The following is a 21,930-nucleotide window of genomic DNA, read 5'->3' as shown; positions in this document are numbered from 1 at the left end:
CAAGCTCACTAATTTGACCTGCTGTGACACTTCAGTGCAGCAGCCATCGCTGCTGTTAGTAGTTACACTTGTGCTTTTCCCTGCTGGAATAGACATTTTTTCTTAATGGTTCTTTTAGTCACAATTAAGTGACAATTAAAACAACTAAAATCTTTCAAGAAGTACTTAATCTGCAGCTATAATAATAAGCAGTGGCTATTTTTTCTAACTGTCTTTTTAAGTTTTCTTTTTGAGACAAATTGTAGCATATATTACCCTGTAAACCCACGGCAAACTTCATATTTCAAACAAAAAAAAAAATACCAAAATGAAGTTTAATAGGAAATACTTCCTTAAAGGGACACTGCGTAGTATTTATGGGTTTATATGACCCAAAATCCACAATGCTCCTGCATTGTCTAGTCGCTGTATAAGAGTTTTTGTTTCATTTTCGTAGTGTTTCAAAAAGTCATGTAAAATAACATGGTTTACATGGCTCTGCAGATATAAATACGTTCCCTGCTAGCCCCGTCTCGTAACGGCTATGTGAAATAACTATCATTACCAGTTATTGCGGTCACAGTTTGTGTGAACACGCACCTAGCTCGCTATTAGCCATTAGAACGCTAACACAGTATGAAAAAAAATATATCAATTAATTTCACTATCTTGCATGTCTAAGACCAGTGCTAATACGATATACAAAAGACACACATACATCTGAATAAATACGGAGAAAGATGACGAGGATGACATTTGACCGGCTGAGGATACCGTAGCGCTCAGGGAAGGGAGGGGGTGAGCAGAGGAGCAGTTCGTTGTTGTAAATTTCAGCCTCTCCTCTAGATGTCACTATAAACTACTTTCTTCACATTTAAGTGCGAAAGTAAGCAACATTAATTCAAAAACTAATTAACAGATTTAAATAAAAAAAATTTGAGCATGTACTGTAGGTTATGGCCTACAAAAAAAAAGAAATAATTTCTGATGGGGTTCCAAATCTATGACCGGAGTCAAGGGTATGTTGACACAATGGGAAACTTAACGGCCTTGGTGGATAATTGCACTTACATAAATCTGGCAATTCATTGATCCATTGAATAATGGTTGGTTTTATAAAACTTCAAAAAGTGGTGAAACTTTCAAAATGCTGACATCCTCCAATGTCATGTCAATGTTTTGTCCACAAACTAAAGGTTTTCAGTTTGGTGTCACATAAGAGAAAAATAAATCTAAAAATATTCAGAAATTGAATATATTAGCAAACTTTAGTTTAAAGACATGTTTTTTTTTTTTTGCATGTTGCATTTATTGGGATAGCAGTGATATAAAGTTTATTTGCATCTGTTTCTGTGTTCCTGTGTGTGTGTGTGTGTGTGTGTGTGTGTGTGTGTGTGTGTGTGTGTGTGTGTGTGTGTGCGTGTGTGTGTGTGTGTGTTTGAGTGTACATGTGTGTCCATGTGTGTCCTACCAGAATAAGAAGACAGTGTGAGGAGAACTCTTGGTGAGCAGGGATGGTGGAAAACACGGAGAGAACCAGACATCCAAACACCAGGATAAATCTGTGGAGACAAAAAACACACACACACACACACAACATTATTAAGATATAGCACAGCGTAGAGCTTCACCATTTATTGTATTGCTGTTACCATGGCGATCCAGCTGATCCACATACCGACTACGTAGATGGACTGGGGGGCAAACAAACCCATTTCACAGCAACAGATGGTAGTGGGAATTTGATACAGTTGCAAAGCTAATTCCTTGACAGAGTCAATTAGCAAGTTTCTTTGGCAACGTCACTGATCAATGATGTTACAAAAAAAAAAGAATGAACAAGCGTCTCCAGGGACAGGTTCCTGCCAATAGCAGTTTTTACTGCAACACATGCTTCATTCATAGTGAGGACTCTCACAGACAGAATGCAAAACTATCCCCTTACCCTAAAAAAAACAGGTCTTAGTACTTAGTCCTATTATTCCTTTCAGCTGTCACTGCCAGCAAAAGATGTTATCAGTGTTCTAGATATATTATCTGTCATTGTCCAATCAGAATCATCAGATTCAAGACAAGTATTATGGTCCCGCCTCTTCTGGGGCGATTGTATTGATGTGGAGAATCGCCCCAATATTCTCCCATTGACTCTCATGTTAAAAAAAATAAAATAAATTCGGAAAACATTCTCTCCAATGCATTTTCAATGACGATGTTTGGGCAGGCACAAACATGCTTGTAAGTTTCACTAGTGGCACGGAGTTCACGCTTTCATACGCGTTAACTGTTTATGGCTCGTAGCAGCGGACAGCAGTCATTTGAGACAACGTTCATTAGTGTATTTGTATCACTCAGGGTTTAACTGCAGGTTAAACTTCACGCGAATCAGACAATCGGACTGTTTTGTGTAAGAAAGTATTGTAAGATGCCTTTAGCAACACATCTAAAGATCAAATTCTGCACTTTCCTTTACACTTAATGAATAATTTGATGTGATTATCTTGTCACGTTTGTTGTATGTATCTGGTAAAAGTTGTGAAAGCTCTTGATCCTTGGTCAGTTAATAAATACTTGACTTAATATGCTGCCACTGTCTTTATGTGGTTCCTGGACACATCTTGTGTCCTGTTTAGCTATTTTACATCATACAACATTAGATTCATGTAAATAATTTTTGTTTATCAAGTTGCCATCTAGTGGACACAAGGAGGACTCTATTAATCATCTAACAACAAATTGATACGGTCTTGCTTTATGCACCTATTGAATGGGTCACCTTAATCATTACCAGAAAAAATTGCCCCCTCCGAAATTTTCTTGAGCCACCACTGGGATGTGATAGACAACAACAAGTCATAATCACACTATGTTCTGTAAAATGACAATAAGAATATGAATGGAATATTCTATTGACAGCTCATTTAAACATCATTATCTTAATAATGTGACAATAACACCTTGAGGAAATCTTAAATGTAGTTTTCAATTAGATGATTCTACAAAATGACTTGTTACCAAAGACTTCTTTGTGCTCTCTATCTTTATCCTGACCCAGAATACCCCCCCTCCTCCTCCTCCTCCTCCTCCTCCTCCTCCTCCTCCTCCTCCGCTGGCTGAGAAACTACTCTCCGTCATATGGTAACATGATTAATGAGCAAATACAAATTCAAATTCAGAAGGCAGCTTCCCAGGCAACATATGTACTTGCTACAAGCTCCGGCCTGCTGTTCTACAGATTACCTCTCCACTGCTTTTTAAAGATGCCATATGTCTATCTGAAATTGATGGTCTTCTCATCTCTACAGAGCTTTGGTTTTTGCTTGGTTGTGGTGTTTGACATGGCAGTACAGCATTCTTAACCCCTTTCAACTTTCTGTTCCATCTCTCTGAGGTTTTCTTTTTCTTCTACTTCCTCTTCTATGTCATCATCTTCTTCATCTCTTGTGCTACATGGCCGTGGGCATCCACAACGCAGTTCCCTTCCCTCTTGATTTAGTTAAACTCCTTTACACTGTTTTGGAGAAGGGTATAACAGAGAGAAGGAGACAAGAGCCAAGAAAAAGAAGATCTCAAAAGCAATGGAATACTGCAACTATATCCATGTTACTGGCTTTCAGCCTTACTTTCTCTGTAATCTTATATTCTCTTTGTTTTCTTGCTTCCATCTCTGTGCCTCTGCTTTAGTTTGCCCCCGTCTCTCTGTACTCTCCTGGTTCCTCTTCATGATTGATGCAACCATTTATTTTCTATGGGATCCGTGAGAAATATCAGCAGGGAAGTGCGTGTGTGTGTGTGTGTGTGTGTGTGTGTGTGTGTGCGCGCACATGAACAGCATGTGCACCTGCGGCTGAGTTACAGCAGAGGAGAGCCCATCGCTCCAAACATCGGAGCCACATCTGCATCTAATGGTGGCTTTTGTCACTAACAGCTCTTTACTGTCACACAGACAGACTGCGAGCCTGGAGAGCACATTTACAAACATCCACTTCTGGTAGCAAGGTCTGTGTCGCGGTGCGAGTGTAAAGTGGTCAACAATGTGAAAGTGGTCCTCCATCCAGTGCCGGTTACGTCAAGAATGAATTGTTCTTGCTCAATCGTTGCATTGTTCTTTTTCAATGTAAATGTCAACAGTATGAGTGAACTACTGTGGAGCTGTTTGTTTGTCTCACTCTGTATAGACGTGATTCATTTTGAGAATAGCTACAGTTTACCCGTGGCCCCTAAAAGATATAAATGGATGGATGGATTCATTTTGACTCCAAATGAGAGAGCAACATTTGCATCTGTCACGCTATGACACTTCTTTGATATCTTTAGGTCAGGTTTTTCTTGTTTACAGCTTCATAGCTTCAGTTAGGGGACATCTAAAAGTAGGATTGCATATTACAACAAACAGAGGACTCCTTCCCTCACCCCTCCCTTTCTCAAGTGGGTCAGGGCACTACAGTGGCTCTCACTGTAGTGTCTGGACACTGTAAACACTTTCACAACGCTCTGCCGTTTCCACTTTCTGCTTCACTGCCATACTTCTTCCTCTTTGCTTTGTAAACCTCATGATTTAAATACCCATGCTCTGGCTGGTTTGACTGTCCAGGCTTCTGCAGAAACATTATTCAAAGGCTACACAAGCGTAAATAGATTTTAGTTTAAATCGGTAAGGCCTGTTCGTACGGGATTAGTTTTTCATTAGGAGGTTGGTTAAATTCATTATTACCAGAGCTTCTCATTGATTTAGTTCAGTCCGAATGTGTCATGTCAGTAATCATTATTAGATGATGTCAGTAAAAATAACGGTGACCTATACCTGCAGGTCTGGGAAAATTACCCCAGGTGATAGTATATACAGCAATAAATATATTCCGTCATCTCCTTTTTCCACGGATTTTCAAGCATGGATCGAGGCGCTATATTGATTGTGTGTCTGCGATTTGTGATATCAAGAAGCAGTGACATGTGCACATGATGACAGGAGGTGACAGTGGTGCATAAATCGAGCACCACTGGGTGCCCAGGACGTCGAGGTGAAGGTGTTTGTACATAGCCGGTGCTGGGTCGGGGTTTACTACCCCCAGGACCTCATTGGCACCCCGGGTCACAGGGTTAGGGTGACAGAGCATATGCCTTGTCTGCTGGAGTCAATATGGGGTCACGCGACTGGGTCCAGTAAAAGACAGACCTCGCCTAATTGTGGTAGTTTTACTGAGATTTCTTATCCCATGCAAATTGGCCAGATGTCCCGTGGTAAAATGACATTACTCCACCTCCAACACTAACACTAACTCAGTCGAAATAGTGTTTTATACACAAATACACACATACTTATGGTTAATAAATTCAATTTCTGCCAATAAATCATTATCAATGATACACACTGGAACTTTACATGTCAGATAAAGTGTCTCATATAATAAAAATGGTCCAAAAAAAATATTTAAGCAACAATTTTGATTGTTATACATGAATTTGTATTTTTTTTTCAATTGATCTGACACTATTTTGGAAATTTATTATTTATATACACTGGTGCCCACCCACTGCAAGAGTATTTTAATAATACATGGTATGAAAACTCAAAGTCATGCTATATTTTGACCGAAAAAAAAAAAACCTTTTCACTGAATAAATTAATAATAAATATTCTCAGGTGAATATATGGATGTATTACATAATCACTTCAGGGCAGGGATTTGATAAAAAATGAATGAAGATAAGCTGATAAAGAGCCTGTTCCACAGTGTAGTCCATGTAGTGAATAATAGATATATGCAGAAAAATTGCAATGAAAACACAATTTTTAAAAGGTGTTTTCTTGAGAAAACAGTCCCTGTTTATGAAAGCAAAAAATGGTTTAAGTATGAGAAATTAAGTGGAAATCTGAATTAGTATTCACTGTACAAATAACAGACTTTAATACAGTCAAGTGAGTGTGTGTGTGCGCAGCATAAAGCTGAGAAATAATTCAAAAAGCTGCAGCTCAAGGTCTCAGCTTCCACAAGAGAGAGAGAGCGAGAGAGAAAAACATGTTTCTGTTCCTTTGTAATCTCTGCATTCACACAGCAGAACAAGACCTGGAGGCGATGAATAAAAGGAGTGAAAGACAACCCCCGAATCTGCGAGTCTGAAAGACAAAAACCTGCATCATTTCTGCGCTCAGAGACCTTGAACCGCCTCTGCAATTTTCATTTACATATACAGTACAATATTTAACTTTGCCATCTCTGACGGCAGTGACCACACAGCCACATGTACAAAAATCTGTCTGTTTTGGATGCTATTTTTCATTCAAGGTAACCAGCTACAAACATCACCTCCCCAAGAACAGCAGATGGTCCTTAAACATCTCTTAGGAAATGAGAAAGTAAAGTCTGCCTTCAAATTATAATCATTCCTTAGCTTAAAGTGTGTTCACGTCAACTCTGAGGTCGTGACTAATGGGATAAATATCTACAAATCCACTTAAATTGTCTTCATCTAATTTGAAATTGGTATATTCTTAACATATTATACTTATTATTATCTCTTAAATGTGTACTCACACACTCAGGTGTAGTGTGCGCAGAGGGACGTGATGAACGAGAGGCTTCAAAGGGACGACGACACGAGCGATCAATAATGCTGTTGCATTGATCGGCCTCTGGGTGAATTAGCCTCTCGATCGGTCACTCGCTGTGAAGAATAGCTGATACCAACATGTGCACGGAGACGTGAGCATGTGTTGAGGCGTGTCAAGACAAATTTGTTCAGTAATTAGATTGTTTGCCGACTGTTGCTGTGATTAATTCCACTTTGTAAAGGAGATTTGTTTTGGATTTGACTTTTTCCACGGCAGCTATTATCATTAATTATTCTCTATATCACGGCATAACACGAGCCAACCTATAATGACATCACCCAGAGTGAGTCACTCTCTTCTTTTAAAGGCTGCTTCAAACTCTTGAATTTTAATTCTCAATAAATGGTGTGACTGATGTTCTGCATAATATAAATGACAAAAGCTGTACATTAAAATTTAAAGCCTCACATTAGTACAACTATATAAGTAACTATCTACAGTTACTGGCAGGAATGTGAATATGGATGAAACTGCACCGCTGCTGAAAGAAAGAAAACATTATAAAGTATAATGAAAGCTTTAAATTGAAATTAAGCCTAATGGGTTTCACTCACACCACTTTTGTTTCACTGATATTCAAGAAAGTGTGATTAAATTATTATATTAGGTCATGACTTCTCTTTTATTGTATTTATTGTGGCTGTGAGTGATGAGGAAGGATGCCACATGCCAATTTGTTTACATCTGTTGGATTACTACTTTTCTTTTTTTCTTTCTTGTTTTTTAGGGTAAGTTTACCTGAATTGTCGTGTTTCACCCTACTTTTATTTCTCACACCAACTCAATAAAAAGGGATTCCTTATGGAGACAATAAAGTCTCTATTTTAAAAATGACTAAGGGCCAATTCCTATCTTAACCCTCAATCTTAATCCTCAAGCTCAACCCTTATCTTAACCGACTATTGACAAAAGATCGTAAAATAAAAATTAATGTTACGCAACAATGACGTCAGTAATCCATAATATGGGCCTAAACTAAGATAATACAATGGTTTTCATCATTTTTATATCTCTATTAACAAAGAAAAGACTTCATTTGTAGCGCACTCGTTTCGCTGCTTTCGGCGCCATCTTTGTTATGTAAAAACACGCAATGCATTCTGGGTAGACCTTGCTCCCAAGGGTGGTCTTGGAAAATCTCAATATTGAGGGCGATACAGCCCTTAAACTTGGTCCTCAACTTAATTTGCCTGAGAATCAGGACAGCACTTGCACTAGAGGGAGCGCGCATTTTTGAAATTGAGGGTTAAGCAAGGAATTGGAATTCACTCTGGGTCCTGACCCATGAGTTCCCAATGGGATGTAGAATAGAAAAACTCTTGTCCCCAGTTGGGCTTTTACATGAACAGTATAACAACATATACAACTTAAAACTACACTAGAACACAGAACTACATGCTAGCAACAAAGATGTAACAAAGATGAGTGAAGCTCTCAAAGTCAGTTAGACTCTTTGAGAGCTTCACACATCACCCCCATGATCGTCTGTAGGTCTCTCACATATCAGTGACTTCCACCAGCTACACTAATCAAGAAGTGAGTTAAAGCTGCTTCGGTGAAGCTCAGTCAAATTCATCGACTACTGAAGAAGTGTAAGAGCAGATGTCCTCACTCAGGTGTCTGACACACATGAACAGTCTCCACGCTGTGGAAATAAACAGCCATTGGTTCAGTGAGGCAAATTCACAGGTCAGCTGAATTGAATTGAACTCTTCTTCATTGATTGTTGTTTAAAGTGATAAGTCTGGGATGATATTCTTGCGTCATAATTTGCATGTATAACATCACTTTTGGGTGCAATTGCAATTGTACTTACTTAATATTAATACAATGTAAACAATCAATTAGCTTTAGCTTTGGCCCCTCTGTGTTCACTATTGATGAAACTTGCCTGACAAACTGTATTATTTATTATCCAGTCAAAACAGGAAAGTAGACGAGATGATTTCCTCGACACAGTTTGTGTGTAATGACATTGGCCTGTGTCAAATCATCATTTAAATTCATTGCTATTTGACTCAAAGCAGAAACATCATCATCACATTTCATCTGGAAACAAAACATTCATCCCTATTTCTCCATGTTCCCTCAGGGCTGAGCTCACCTGATGTCATCAGATATGCTGAATTAACAGTGAACGCTAACCTGATTTTTCCATATTTATTTAAAAGCACTGCAAAACTAGAAGTGCACATTAATACTGACAGTGATTTACTGATGTTCTGTACCATTGAATAGCTGCAATAAGAATCTCTAAGTGGCAGTGTCCTTGAAGGACATTTGACTCTGACGCTCCATTCAACACAACAGTTAATTCCTTTAATTAAACATTTAGTGTTGTCCTGCTCTTACGTCACACTGTCAGACTGACATCTGGGGAAGTTGCCGCTTGACGTCCTCAGTGGACACTGAACGAGTTGCGGGCGTGAGAGAGCACCCACTCTGGTGCATAATATGTCGGAGACAAACTGCCTGTGGTTTAACGCTGATGAACAACCTGAGGACACACAGACAAAACCATATACAGCCAAAAAACCTGCACTTCTCCCGTACAAGCTGAAAAGCCTCTCTCTGTGTTTGTGTGTGTGTGTGTGTGTGAGTAATCAGGTCTCTGTAGATTTGCAGCCTTGGCTTTGGAAGGCAGTTTCACTACAAGCGTCATGTCTTCAAATGCAAACCAGACGTAGGAGAATTGTACAACTACAAACAGTAGTTGATTCTGAAACTGTTTCTTATTGAACCTTTGCCCCACGGTAATGTTGAACCTAAACATACAGTTGCAGCTGACTTTTTTTTTCTTATTTTTAAGAAAAGGTAATAAATAAATATAATACTTTCCTTTTCCAAACGACATAGTTATTCTAGGTCTAGGTAAGAGTGAGCAGATTGTTTGTGATAAATGTAAATGCTATACAATGGTGTGTTGAATTAGAGCTGCAATACGGCTTAAAAAAAAAAAGGAAATTATATTATTGATTGTTTTGTAATGGTACGACTGATACATTTTTACATCTTAATTGTTATTTCCACACCCCAAAAAATATTGAAACCATGGTGATTTTACTTTTGTGGCGTCAACAAGAAAACATTTTTCTCACCTGACGATTTTTGGACCAGAATTCCTGCTGCACTGCAGACTTGCATCATGATGCTGTTTTGTTTTTTTATCTTGATCATATTAATGCAGTGTCTTCCTATTTTGGATACTGTGCTTGTTCAATTATTTTGTGATTAATTGTGCAGCCCTATAGTACAGATTTGGTTTATACAGTTAGGAAACAATGCATGTTTGTTTTTTAGCTTTGACTACTCTACCCTCTCAAAACAGGACGCGTCATACAAAGCATAATAATGTTTTTGCGATAATAATGCGACAGTGTGTGTAAATTCTGCTTTTTGAGACATGTAAGTGGATGAATAATTAAAAACTCCCTCTACACAGTCTACTGTGCACACAACTTTAGAGACAGAAGTGTTGACATGTGGATAAATTCCCCTCAGAAGTCACATTAAAGTGGAAGATTTGACACCAAGCACGAAAAACACTTGTTTAAAAAAAAAATAATAATCCACTGGGTGACTGGAGTACCCAAGAGTTTTCAACAATCTTATCTGCTTTCATTATCTATTTCCATCTTTCTCTCTGCACTTGCTGCGAGTCCCCTTTCAATCAAGATGGAGGGAGGGAATGGAAAGAGACAGCAAACGAATGAAAGGAGAGAAAAAGAAGAAGAAGAAGAAGCAGAAACTGGGAGCAAGAGGAGCTTTGGATGAGTAAATGTCTCAGAGGCGAGGAGAGGAAGAAGAAGAGCAGCAGGAGAAGATGCTGAATCTTGTGAAACAGCGGGTTCTCCGATATGAAAGTGGAGTAGCAGAGGCTGTGATTTGCCCTTTATGTTTCTTCCTTGAAAGAAAGTGTTTGATAGATCCGTACATCAGAATCTACAGCGACTATCGCACACCTCCTTTGATCAAAACAGTTTCAGGCTTCACAATTTCCCACTCTGTTGAAGAGGCCAAAAACATGTTTTGCGAGGCAATCACGGCTTTGACCTTTGGCTCGCCTAAATCTGAAAACATAAAAAGGTAAATTACACAAGAACTATATTGTATTAAAGCGGGGCCTAGACCGGAAGTTCCAATTAACGCTGTTTTTTAGTGTGTATCTGCGTCCTTACCTTGTTTAAGAAGCCCTGAAGGTTCTAAAGAAACAGTTCAGCCACTGCTGAGAACGCTGTGTTTTATTGTAATCTCGGGCTCAACGAGATCTCTGAAAAAACCCGGTCCAGTTATGTAAACACCGGAAACGGGTGAAGAAGAATAACGTCCGTTGTGGAGGTGTTTCACGAGCGACAGTGTCTTCTGACTCTGGGTCTGACTCTGGGTCAAAGTCATAAAAGGGACTGCGGCGGGGAGTCTTGAAGAAGCTATTTTTAAACATTGTTAAAACAATATTTTGATAATGAGGAGCAGTGCATCCAGCTGCGCTTCTGAGAGCTGGTGTGCTGAATATGTCACTTCCGAGTACTGGCCAATCACAAGACTCTGTCTTCTGGGTGAGAGAGTTGAGTCTCAAATCTAGCGGCTGGGAAACACCGTCAGAAAAGAGGATTTCTATCGGCTCGTTTACAGCAACTAGGAGGTTTTTGAGCATAAAAACAAGTTAATGTATGTAAGTAGACCTCCATAACTAACATATGTGTGCAACAGGACCACTCTATGTGACCTTTAAATCATAAAAAGACAATTTTGTGTCATCAGAGCTTAGGCAATTGAGTGTTTAACATGTTAAACACTCAATTCATGAACATTCAAAATGTTCATTTACAGCCCACACCCAATAACTTCAACACTCTAGTTAGCACTTACAGTATTTAAACTGAGCTGCAGCTAATGGTTATAACACCTAATGTTACTTAACGAGAAAGGTCTCTCAATAATGTCTCTACCAGAGGAGAAGCCAAACGATGGTCTGCACAAGACACTTTATCCTGATTTTGTTTCCATTTAATCAATAGCTATGGCAATACATTGAACTGTTGTATGGACTATGGATAATGCAAAGAGGTAGAGAGGAAGACAAGAAGAAGAACTAAGGTTAGAGAGAGACAAAGAAAAAGAAAGAGAGAGGGGAAAAGAATGGTACAAAGGGATGGAGCGCACGCTGACTCCTTGCCAACAGTCTATTAGTTAATCCTTGTGTTTATCCAGTCGAGTGCAGTATCTCACCTGATGATGGCAGCAATAAAACATACGGTTTTATTTCTAAGCAACTGCTTGACCAAACAGAGCCGGGCCAAGGACACAGCACTGCACAAGCCAATTTTCTTTGCACATGCAGTTCTGTGTAATGTTGATCTACAAGGATAGTCATTCTCAAATTATATTTATATCAGAGACTTGAGGTCATATGAAGGAAGCACATAAATACTTACTTCTGCTAATGCATGCATGTGAGCCAGGGGCTGATTATTTATTCTTTCAAGCCATTGCTCTTTTTAGTGACCTGGACAATTGTAAGGCTCCGACATTCACAGAACAATGGCAAATCAACATTTGGTTATTTTCCTCTTCGGTCCCTACTGTGGTTGCCGGAGCCATTTTTGGATCAACCCAGATCAGCGAACTCAAACCTCAAAATGCTGCAGAACCAACAAAGAAAGTGAACTTCAAAGAAACCCGAGGAAAACAAACACCAATCACATCTCTGTGCTTCATTTGATGTCAGCAGCATATAATGGATAAACCACAGAGGCATGTGACATTTCAAAGGTACAGTAGTGGTGAGTCTAGTTTGCTCTTATGTTGCTTATTATATAAGCAACATAAGAGCAAACTAGACTCACCACTACTTAAACATACTAAGTGTTTAACATGTTAAAGGTCACATAGAGTGGTCCTGTTGCACATAAATGTTAGTTATGGAGGTCTACTTACATATATTAACTTGTTTTTATGGTCAAAAACCTCCTAGTTGCTGTGAACTAGCCGATAGTAATCCTCTTTTCTGACAGTGTTTTTCTGCTGCGAGATTTCAGAGTGAACTTTCACCCCCAGAAGACAGAGTCTTGTGATTGGCCAGTACTATCCAGCACATCCGTTCTCAGAAGCGCAGCGCCCCCCTCTGGAACGGCGGATGCACTGCTCCTCATTATCAAAACATTGTTTTAACAGTGTTTAAAAATAGCTTCGTCACGACTCCCCGCCGCAGTCCCTTTTATGACTTTAAACCGGAGTCAGACCCAGAGTCAGAAGACACTGTTGCTCGTAAAACACCTCCACAACGGACGTTATTCTTCTTCTCTGCGGTTCAATGTACGTAACCGGATGTGCCCGGATTACCGCCCGGAGCAGGACAATCGGTTGTTCAGGAGAACCGCTGCTTACGTAACTATTACGGGATTTTCAGTGATCTCGTTGAGCCCGAGATTACAATAAAACACAACGTTCTCAGCAATGGCTGAACTGCTTGTTTCGAACCGTCAGGGCTTCATAAACAAGGTAATGACTCAGATACACACCAAAAAAACAGCGATAATAGGAACTTCCGGTCTAGTTCCGCTTTAAACACTCAGTATGCACCAATGGAGCATTGGTGCATACTGATGCTTCCTTTTTGGTTTCTGTATGGATTCAGTTGAGTAAATGTATACATTTTGAGATATGCGAGTATCAGTTTTTCTTCTTCTGGCTCAGGAACATGTCAAAAATGATTTGATTGTCATTTACATAGGGGGAATAAGCAAAGAGCAGAGATAGTGTTAGGCTGAGGTCTGCATGAGAACTGAGAACTCTACACTTGCGTGTTTTGCCTGCCTGGAGAAGACGGTCAAACCTTTGATGAACTGCACACGGCTCTACAATAAAGCGACCACACCAACCACTGAGTTGGTGAAAAAAAAAAACCTTAATTGTTAAAGTGGACAAAGTGACCACGGCAGGGAATATGACAGACGCTAGAATGATTGGGTATGCCTAAATACTGAATGATGCATGCAGAGCATGCGTCACTCCACTGATATATGTATATTGAAATTGTCATTTGAAACTGACCTGGAACCTGAGGAGAGGAAAAAAAAAAACCCCTGCACAGAATATAACAGATTTAAAAGCAGCAAGTCCTTTTCTTATCCCACATCTAGAAGTTATGTGACTGCAGTCAGAGAGAGACAGATAGTCCAGTTTGGGAGAGGGGCACGGAGAGAGAGAAAGAGGTGGACAGAGGCCAATTTTCCATGATGTTGGATGAACCGAGGATGGGTGAAGGGTGCAAGAAGAGTTGGAAAGCTTTTAGTGTGTGTGTGCGCACGTGTGTGTGTGTGTGTATGTGTGTATGTGTGTGTTTTCCCTAACTAGACACAGACTGACATACTGTTAGAGAAAGCCAACAGCTAGGGTTCATGAAACACACACACACGCACACACTATACATCAGATTCGTATCAGCACTCGTCTCAGTACTCCTGTTTAGAGAGTGCTGTGCAGCAGATGTCACAGAGACGCACAGAGAATGAGTGAGAGGGAATGACAGAAAGAGACTGAGAGTGTGTGGGTGTGTGTGTGAGAGAGAGAGAGAGAGAGAGAGAGAGAGAGAGAGAGAGAGAGAGAGAGAGAGAGAGAGCAGGAAATAGAATCAAACTGTATCTTTAATTGCTTATTTTCAGTTGATCTTTAAAAACCTTAGCAAAAAGCACAACATGCCTAAACCACCAAAAGACCATAGTCGTCGAGAAAGTGGAAGAGAAGGAAGAGGAAGCTCCGCTTCCGTCTTCCTCTCCATTGAACTTCACATCAAAATGTTTCTTTCAAATCATTTTAGTAATCAGAGGACCCGTGGTTATCTATCGAAACCGATCTCCGAGCCAAAGGAAATAAAAAAGGCACTAGCAGTAGCTGCACACTAACAAATCTGCAGGTAGTGTATCTGTTCAATGACAAACTCTCTGTGTACATTTAACAGATACACTTTCCTCCTTCTTCTCACTGTGGTCTAAACACTGCCATTTTCCACTTAGCCAGCATTATTGTGCACATTATGACAGATGGCGTTGCACCTTTTGTGTCTGAGGAAGTCCATTGAGCTTCGTGGGCAGACTTGATTAATGCCACTTAACCACGAGATACCGACATGCGCGTGAAGGCTCATTAATCAGACGTGGCTGGTATGATCTGAAAAAAAAAAACCCCTATGAATAAATGAGCACAATGCCCCTGCAGCTTAACTGAGGACAGTTAAGCAAAGAACCAAAAAAAGATCAGTCAGCATTCTATTCTTGTTCCTCTCAAGCTGAGCCTTTTGTGAATCTTATTAAGTGTGTTGACGAGCTTTCTTTTTAAAGGTCAGAGATTTACTGTGAATTGAATTCTTATACTTGACGCTCGTTCCCCCCTCCCTGCAAGAGTGGACATTTCCCATACGTGCCACTAACGTTCAAGTGAAGAGTGCAAAAACACAATGTAGAAAAGTATTCTTCGTGACGGTTAAAAGGCAACAGCCACGGTTCTGCATGCTTGTCAAGTATTTTTTGGAGCATCTAATGATTCTTTTATAGCAACGACATGACAGTGGAGAGAAGGCAGGAAATTGGTGACGTGAGATGGAACATCCATCCAGATGTGAACTGGATATGTTTGTAGCTACGTCCATATTAATAGATTTCAGTTTTTGAATGAAAACAATTCCTGTTTGAGCTACGTAGGAGAAATAATCTCTGTCTCTGTTCACCTAAGAAACATGACTTTTCACATACGTGTGACAGTGGAAATATGAAGCAGAACTTGCTGTTGGCCATTGCTGACGAGAAGAAAAGTAATAACAGTACCCGAGGGCTGAAATAATTACTTGATTAATCGATTAATAAATTAATCGTCAACTATTTTTTTGAGGGGTTTTTTTTTCATTATTTTTAAGTTTTCTGATTTTTCAGCTTCTTAAATGTGAATATTTTCTAGTTTCTTTGCCAACTAAGAAATCATTAAATCTGAATAGTTTCGGTTTATGGACAAAACAAGACATTGATAATTCCCACGTTTTAAAAAAAAAGGCCGATCAACATTTTTCAAACAAACAAGTAGTCGGTTAATCGAGAGAATAATCAACAGATTCATTGAGTGTGAAAATAATGGTTAGTTGCAGCCCTAACCTGAACCTGTACCCAGTCAGACTGTGTCTCACCACGATATCATTTGTTTTTCTTGCTTTTAAGTAATATCAGTTTCTTATCACTAAAAGTTGGTCTTTTAATTTGTTAACGTGACTAGTGAGTATACAATTTTGTGCATCTTGTTAATGCCACCAGTCTGTCTTAAAGGTGCATTATGTAATAAATCATAAAATCCTCCTAATATGTCACAGAGACTCAGGAATAATGTTCATATAACAAACTGAACTCACCAACAACAACAGTACAGACAAAATATTTGCATTAAAAAAATTTTTTTGCAGACTGCAAATCATGTTTATGTTTTGAAATCGGTTTGGCGTCATGTGGCGCCACCTACCGCCGTCTACCAATCATTGCAGTCAGTAGAATCTCTGCTGCCGAGCAACCACGGGTTGCCAGTTACGTCAGAAAACGAAACCTAAAAGACCTCGGTGTGTTGAATTTGAATGTAGTAACTGTTTTTGGCCACATTCTTACATATGGCACCTTTAAGTGTTAAGCTCAGCTACCTCTAGAATATCAAATAATATGTACTGTTTCGTACTCACATTTCAACACTAAACACATGCGAGAACGCGATTATAGAATGTGTCACACGGCCGGAGCAGCATTTTGAAATTCTCCATTTTAGGGGCTTTTATGGCTGGTGTGGATGACCTTACATATACATTAGCAAAATGGATGCATTTTAAACCCAAATAAGAGAGAGTAGAGGTGGACGCAGCCTGGGGCTCCAGAATAACCCAGGATCTTCAACATAATAATTGGCTCATATATCAAACAAAAAAAACCACAGCGTCATGAAAACAGAAAGTTGCGAGGCTACAGCGCTAAACTTTTCTATCTTCTCGTTCTTCGAGTCATTTCGAAAAACATATTTATTGGCTGAATGAACAGAACAAAGCCAGAAAGGATGAGGAGCTAAAAACACACTGTGGACATGTGTACAAGTGAATTAGACGGCTGAAGAATGTGTTGCTGGGTTGTTTCAGTGGAGTCGGCTCATAAGACAAACAGACGCTTTGATGGTTCCCTCAGCACAGACACTGATACTCGAATGGAGAGAGGCTGACTCAGCGGGGGCTAACAGCAGCATAAGTGTGTGATTCTATACCATGTGCAAAGCTGTTGATAGCAGTTTAAGTGGCGTGTGTGTGTGTGTGTGTATGCGTGGGTGTTTTTGTTACCTTTTAAGGACGTTTTCTGGCATAAACACAGTAAATGTCACGAGGACCAAAGTCTGGTCCGAATGGGGCAAAACCTCATTGTATTCTGAGGAACTGGTTAATGTTAGAGGTAAGATGTGAACAGTGTGGTCAGGATTAGGCATTAATTTTAAGGGTTCAGTCCAGGTTTAGGGATTAGGTTTTGGTTGCTAATGAATGAAGCCAGTGCAGAGTTCTAATAAGGATAGCTGCACAAACCAGCGTGTGTGTGTGTGCGCCCGTGTGTGTGAATTAACATGCATATGTATCCAGACAGCTATCAAGTACGTCAACGCACGTACCGGCCCACACAGCTCCATCTGCTCTGCTGCCTCCTGTCCTCTTGACTATCTCGGTTTCAAGTTTAATGAGTTTAATAAAATGTTATAAGGGAAAAAAAAGCAAACATTTTAGTATTAAAAATAAAAGCAGCTTCTTTGATTCTGTCTCTTTGGGGCATTTCCTTCCCTCTGGTGTGGGTATGTTAGATGTAAGCAGTGTGTGAAGTGGAAAAAACCAGTGCCCCCCCCCCCCCCCCCCCCCCCCCCCCTCCCCCCTTATCCATAATGAGTGTGTCGGTATTACTAAATCATGAAACACTATGAAAATCCTCAGTAAAAATTGGCCAAGAAGTCAGAGAATATAACTAAACATTAAAGACAATTTTAAAATACTATTTTATTATTGTTGTTTTTGTTCTTCTTCTTAAGACTTCTCCCTTTAGGGGTCGCCACAGCGGATCATTGGCCTGGCAGATATTGTTCTTCTTTAATAAAATATACAGTGTAGTGTAGACACTAGAAATCACATATAGTAGACCCTGAGACATTATTATTATTGTATTATCATCAGAGATGATGCTGCTAACAGACGTGACACTCTTTACACTAACTATTCTTTATTTTGTATTTATGTTATTATTATTATGACTGTTTTAATACATTTGATGTTTAAATTCATGCAAAATCTGGATAAATGTGAAAATGGCATTAGTGTGCCTCTTTGTGACCCCATGATGGCTCCGTTGAAATGCCGCTATGTTTAATGGATTTAATTGTGTTTTCTTATTGTTTCCTTGTTTTTTTTAATTTATTATTATTTCTACTACTACTACTAATAATAATAATAATAATACTTTTTAAACATCATGTCATTGTCATGTTGTGGGCTGAATTTCTTCTTTATGGGAGATTGATGTTTGTGACACAGTTGAACAATTATATATTTGAAAAAGCTTTAAATTGCTAAAAAGGTATAAAATCAATTGTATCGGACGGATATCGGGATCAGTAGATACTTGAGTTTGTGATAATGGTATCAGACACGACAAAGTTGCATCCCTAGTTTTATGTTTTTTATCGACTTGAGCCCAATAAAAAATGATGTTGTTGTTCTGTTTGTATGTTTTTTTTAAATGTTGTAGATCTAGTAAGTGTCTTACTATAATGTATGTTGTGATTTGGTGCTATAAAAATAGAATTTGACTTGTGTTGTTGTGGAGGCGAAGGGATGGTTGTGTAAAACACCCCGAAGAAAGCACAATTAAAGAGGTGGCATGTAAAGAACAGGAAGAGGAAAAGGTAGAAAAAAAGATGGAGACAGGGAAAAAGAACAAGCTTTTCCCCATTTCCAGTCTGGTGGAACTGGGACACAGTCAGCCTGTAGGCAGGGAAGACATCAGCTATAGCTCTTGTTATTGGTTCTCTTCTCATTCTCTCTTTTTTTTTTTCAGCAGCTGTGTGTGTATTTGAGAGACAGAAAGATTATGCACTTTAACATTACATTCACCCCCTTTGGGAGGAAAGCAAATGCATCCTTTTTACACCATGTGCAGCACTAGCTCCCCCTGACTGCTTCATGGTATTTGTTCCTTAATGTGCAAAAGCACAGTAGCACAAATTGTATGTTTATCCGTCACATTTTATGGGTTTATGCAAACGGCGTCCGACATCTGGTGAATCAAATATGAAAACAAATGCTCTGTATGATTGTTTTAAAATTACCAGGGAAATGAAGAAAACCCACAGGACTCATTACAACTGTGCACAGCAGCTAACGCGCTGTTTGAGGATGGAGTCACGTTGTGAATTTCCTTTTGTTTTCTACATAAAAGAAAATTGCACATCATCCAAATGAAAGGAAAATCAACATTTTCACTTAGTATAGAAAAGAATTAACGCAGTAAAGGATAAATGTGAAAATTCTGAAACTTTTTCATTGTGCTTTTGGGCTAGTAGTATAATGTTTACATGAAAAAATGATAGGATAAACAATTTCATTTTTATTAAGTTTTATTTTTTGTGGACTACTACATTATCGTGGATGTGCCGAATAAACTAAAAGAACTGAAAGAACTCCATGCGGAGTCGAGGTGGTGAAAATGCTGCCTTGCTCACCATTAATGCTATGATTGGCAGACAAAAAGAGAAATAACGTGTAAGTGGAGTAAAATATAGCACTCTCTTTCCTGACTGTGCACATTTGACTCTCTTAAGGCTCCTAAGGTTGTTATTGACTGACCAGTAAAATAAAGAGTGACAGGTTGTGCTGACTGCACGACTCTGGACCGGATCACTGCTGTTAGCTCTAAAAATGTTAAAAAATTACTTTTTCTTTTTACCAGCCCAGGAAAAATGCATGATATTTCCTTGAGAGTGTGAGTGATATGGACAAAATCTTTGGATAAAGGCAAAAAAAACAAAAAACAACAACCTTTATACTAATAACATGTTTATCGCAATTTAACTGGACATATAGTCACTCACAATATAAGTTTATCCAAGCGCTGTCATGAAATAGGATAGAGAAAGGAAAAAAAAGAGTTAATGCAGTGCGTGCAGTTACAGATGACATTTAAACAAGCGGCAGAAATGCAGACATTCCGTCAAAGAGGAAAAGATGGAATTCTGGGAATGTCCTAATCAGCCAAGTTGATATCCTCCAGATAAGACAGACAATCAGGCAAAAGGCTGTTTTGCTAATGGAGGTAGATGAGAGAAACGTGTGCCCCGATGACATCCGTTTAACCACATCTAAAGCTCTGGCTGGGAAACATCAGAGTGCCGTTTGATGTTTGATTGGCGGGAAATTGTGGGCAATCCAATGTTTTCGTCAGTGTGAGCATGATGTGCATATAACATGGCTTTTTATGATTGAAGGTGAGCATCGCTGTCATGCGTCGGGGATTTTTACAGAACCCGTCTGCACGCACTGCATAACATCCTGCATGTGTTTCTATATCCAAACTCGCTGTGTGGCCACAAAAAACTGGCCGCTTCATCGCCTCTGTTATCGTTTTGACAAAACGAGAGCGACTTGATGTGATCGGGATCGGCTGCTTGAGTCGTCTAACGTTACAAATAAACGTCAAGCTAAAACACTGTGTATTTCACAGCTCAAATGAGGTTTGACAGCAGACGGGGTTCAGTGTCGTAAATAAATGTCTGGTGGTCTTCGTGTGTCACGTGAGACGGAGAGAGCCTCATTTCAACACACACCAAACTCCTCTGTCCTCTTATCTTTGATCGTGTCGTAACAATTGTGCAGATATATGATCACATGTTTTGTCTGACTGCACAGATGTGTCTGGTGTTTGTGTGTGCGTCTACATGAGTAGAAGACACAGATAGAAAAAAAGGCGTCTGGAAGAGCTGAGTGAACCAAAGCCTTTTCTCATGCCGCTGTAACGTGAATTCATAATTTAGTGTTGATGGGTGTTAATATCGTCTGTGTGGCTACAAATAAATCACATGGGCACTGTGAGACTGCAGCGGGTCATTTTAATCCATCCTGGGGACAGATTGGGTTCATGCATGCTCTGGAATGCAGCCACACGGGGCTCCAAACCACCTCCGAATGTGGTTTTTTAGCGACGAGACCCGAGGAAGCATTCAGGACACATTCAGGGTGCAATCGGACTTTCACTTTCTCATGATCGGATCACTCAGCAAGGATGATACAACCAGGTCTGAACAGGGCCTTGTCTCTCCATGTGTCTGCCTGTCAGTCACACTAATAAAGAGACAGAGATGCCCACACACACACACACACTCACACTCACACACACCACCACCACCACACAAACACATCTGTAGAGTCAGACTCTGTTTTTGTGTCAGCAAGAAGCTCAGGGGAAAGTGACAGCAGATGCATTTTAATGCCAGGTGAGACTTAGCGCTGTACACGTGCGATCGAATCTCTCAGGACGGGTGTCAGTACCAGGTCTGGCCAGGGCCTTAAACTTCACACACAAACTTCCCTAACGAGACGTGAAGGGACAGACGTACTGCAGCTGTGTCCTTTGGGAGGACACCATGTACACGGAGGCTTTTATGTGCGTTTGCAGCCAGGGTTCTAGTCAGGAATTTTTCACTTAGGGAACCAACAAACTATGGAATTTGCCCAACGGTGTTCAATAACTGCTGGGACATTTTCAAATAAGGACATAAGAAATGTGCAGCGGCTCAGGTATTTCCTGCGTGGAGGCAGAGGATAAGTGTTTGATGGAGAAAGGTTTTGAAAACGCACAGCGATGAGGTGGCTGTTCACAGGTGCATTATCAGAGAAAGGAGATCGTCGAGTCGAACTCAGTTTGCATGTTCATGTAAGCGTGGGACATACAGATTAGGGTTAGATTAATTGGAGACTCAAAATTGAACGTTTGTGGGATGAATATGAGTTTTTTGACGGCCCTGTGATGGTCTGAGAGGCTTCAGTGGACCAACGGACAGATGGATGGACGAATGGCTCTGTGCTCTGTTTTAACACAATCAATACCATTCAGTGTTGAACCGTAACTTGAATTTTGACACCAAACTCTACAACAATGGGAAGCATCAAAAAGCAGTAAAGCCTTCATTTTTTGGGGGGGTTTTGCTGAATGTGCTTTTTTTATGCTTTCGCTGGTGTCTAGCCTCTTGCCGCGCACACACACACACACACACACATACAGAATCCCACAGGGCTCTCTCGC

At 39.8% G+C, this 21,930-nt stretch overlaps 1 protein-coding gene across 1 annotated transcript in view; it reads right to left on the bottom strand.

Moving 5' to 3' along the window:
• The window catches only part of kcnq5a (potassium voltage-gated channel, KQT-like subfamily, member 5a), a 104,955-nt gene that overhangs the window by 24,984 nt on the left and 58,041 nt on the right, over positions 1-21,930 (bottom strand). The window contains exon 2 of the mRNA XM_083897878.1: positions 1,451-1,541. Within this exon, the coding sequence (XP_083754004.1) occupies positions 1,451-1,541 (91 nt within the window). The remainder of the gene's footprint in view (positions 1-1,450; positions 1,542-21,930) is intronic.

Source organism: Microchirus variegatus (genome assembly GCF_963457635.1).
Source record: "Microchirus variegatus genome assembly, chromosome: 11".
Classification (NCBI taxonomy): Eukaryota; Metazoa; Chordata; class Actinopteri; order Pleuronectiformes; family Soleidae; genus Microchirus; species Microchirus variegatus.
Note: the sequence above shows the minus strand (reverse complement) of the source record. Positions and strands in the feature narration are given on the sequence as shown.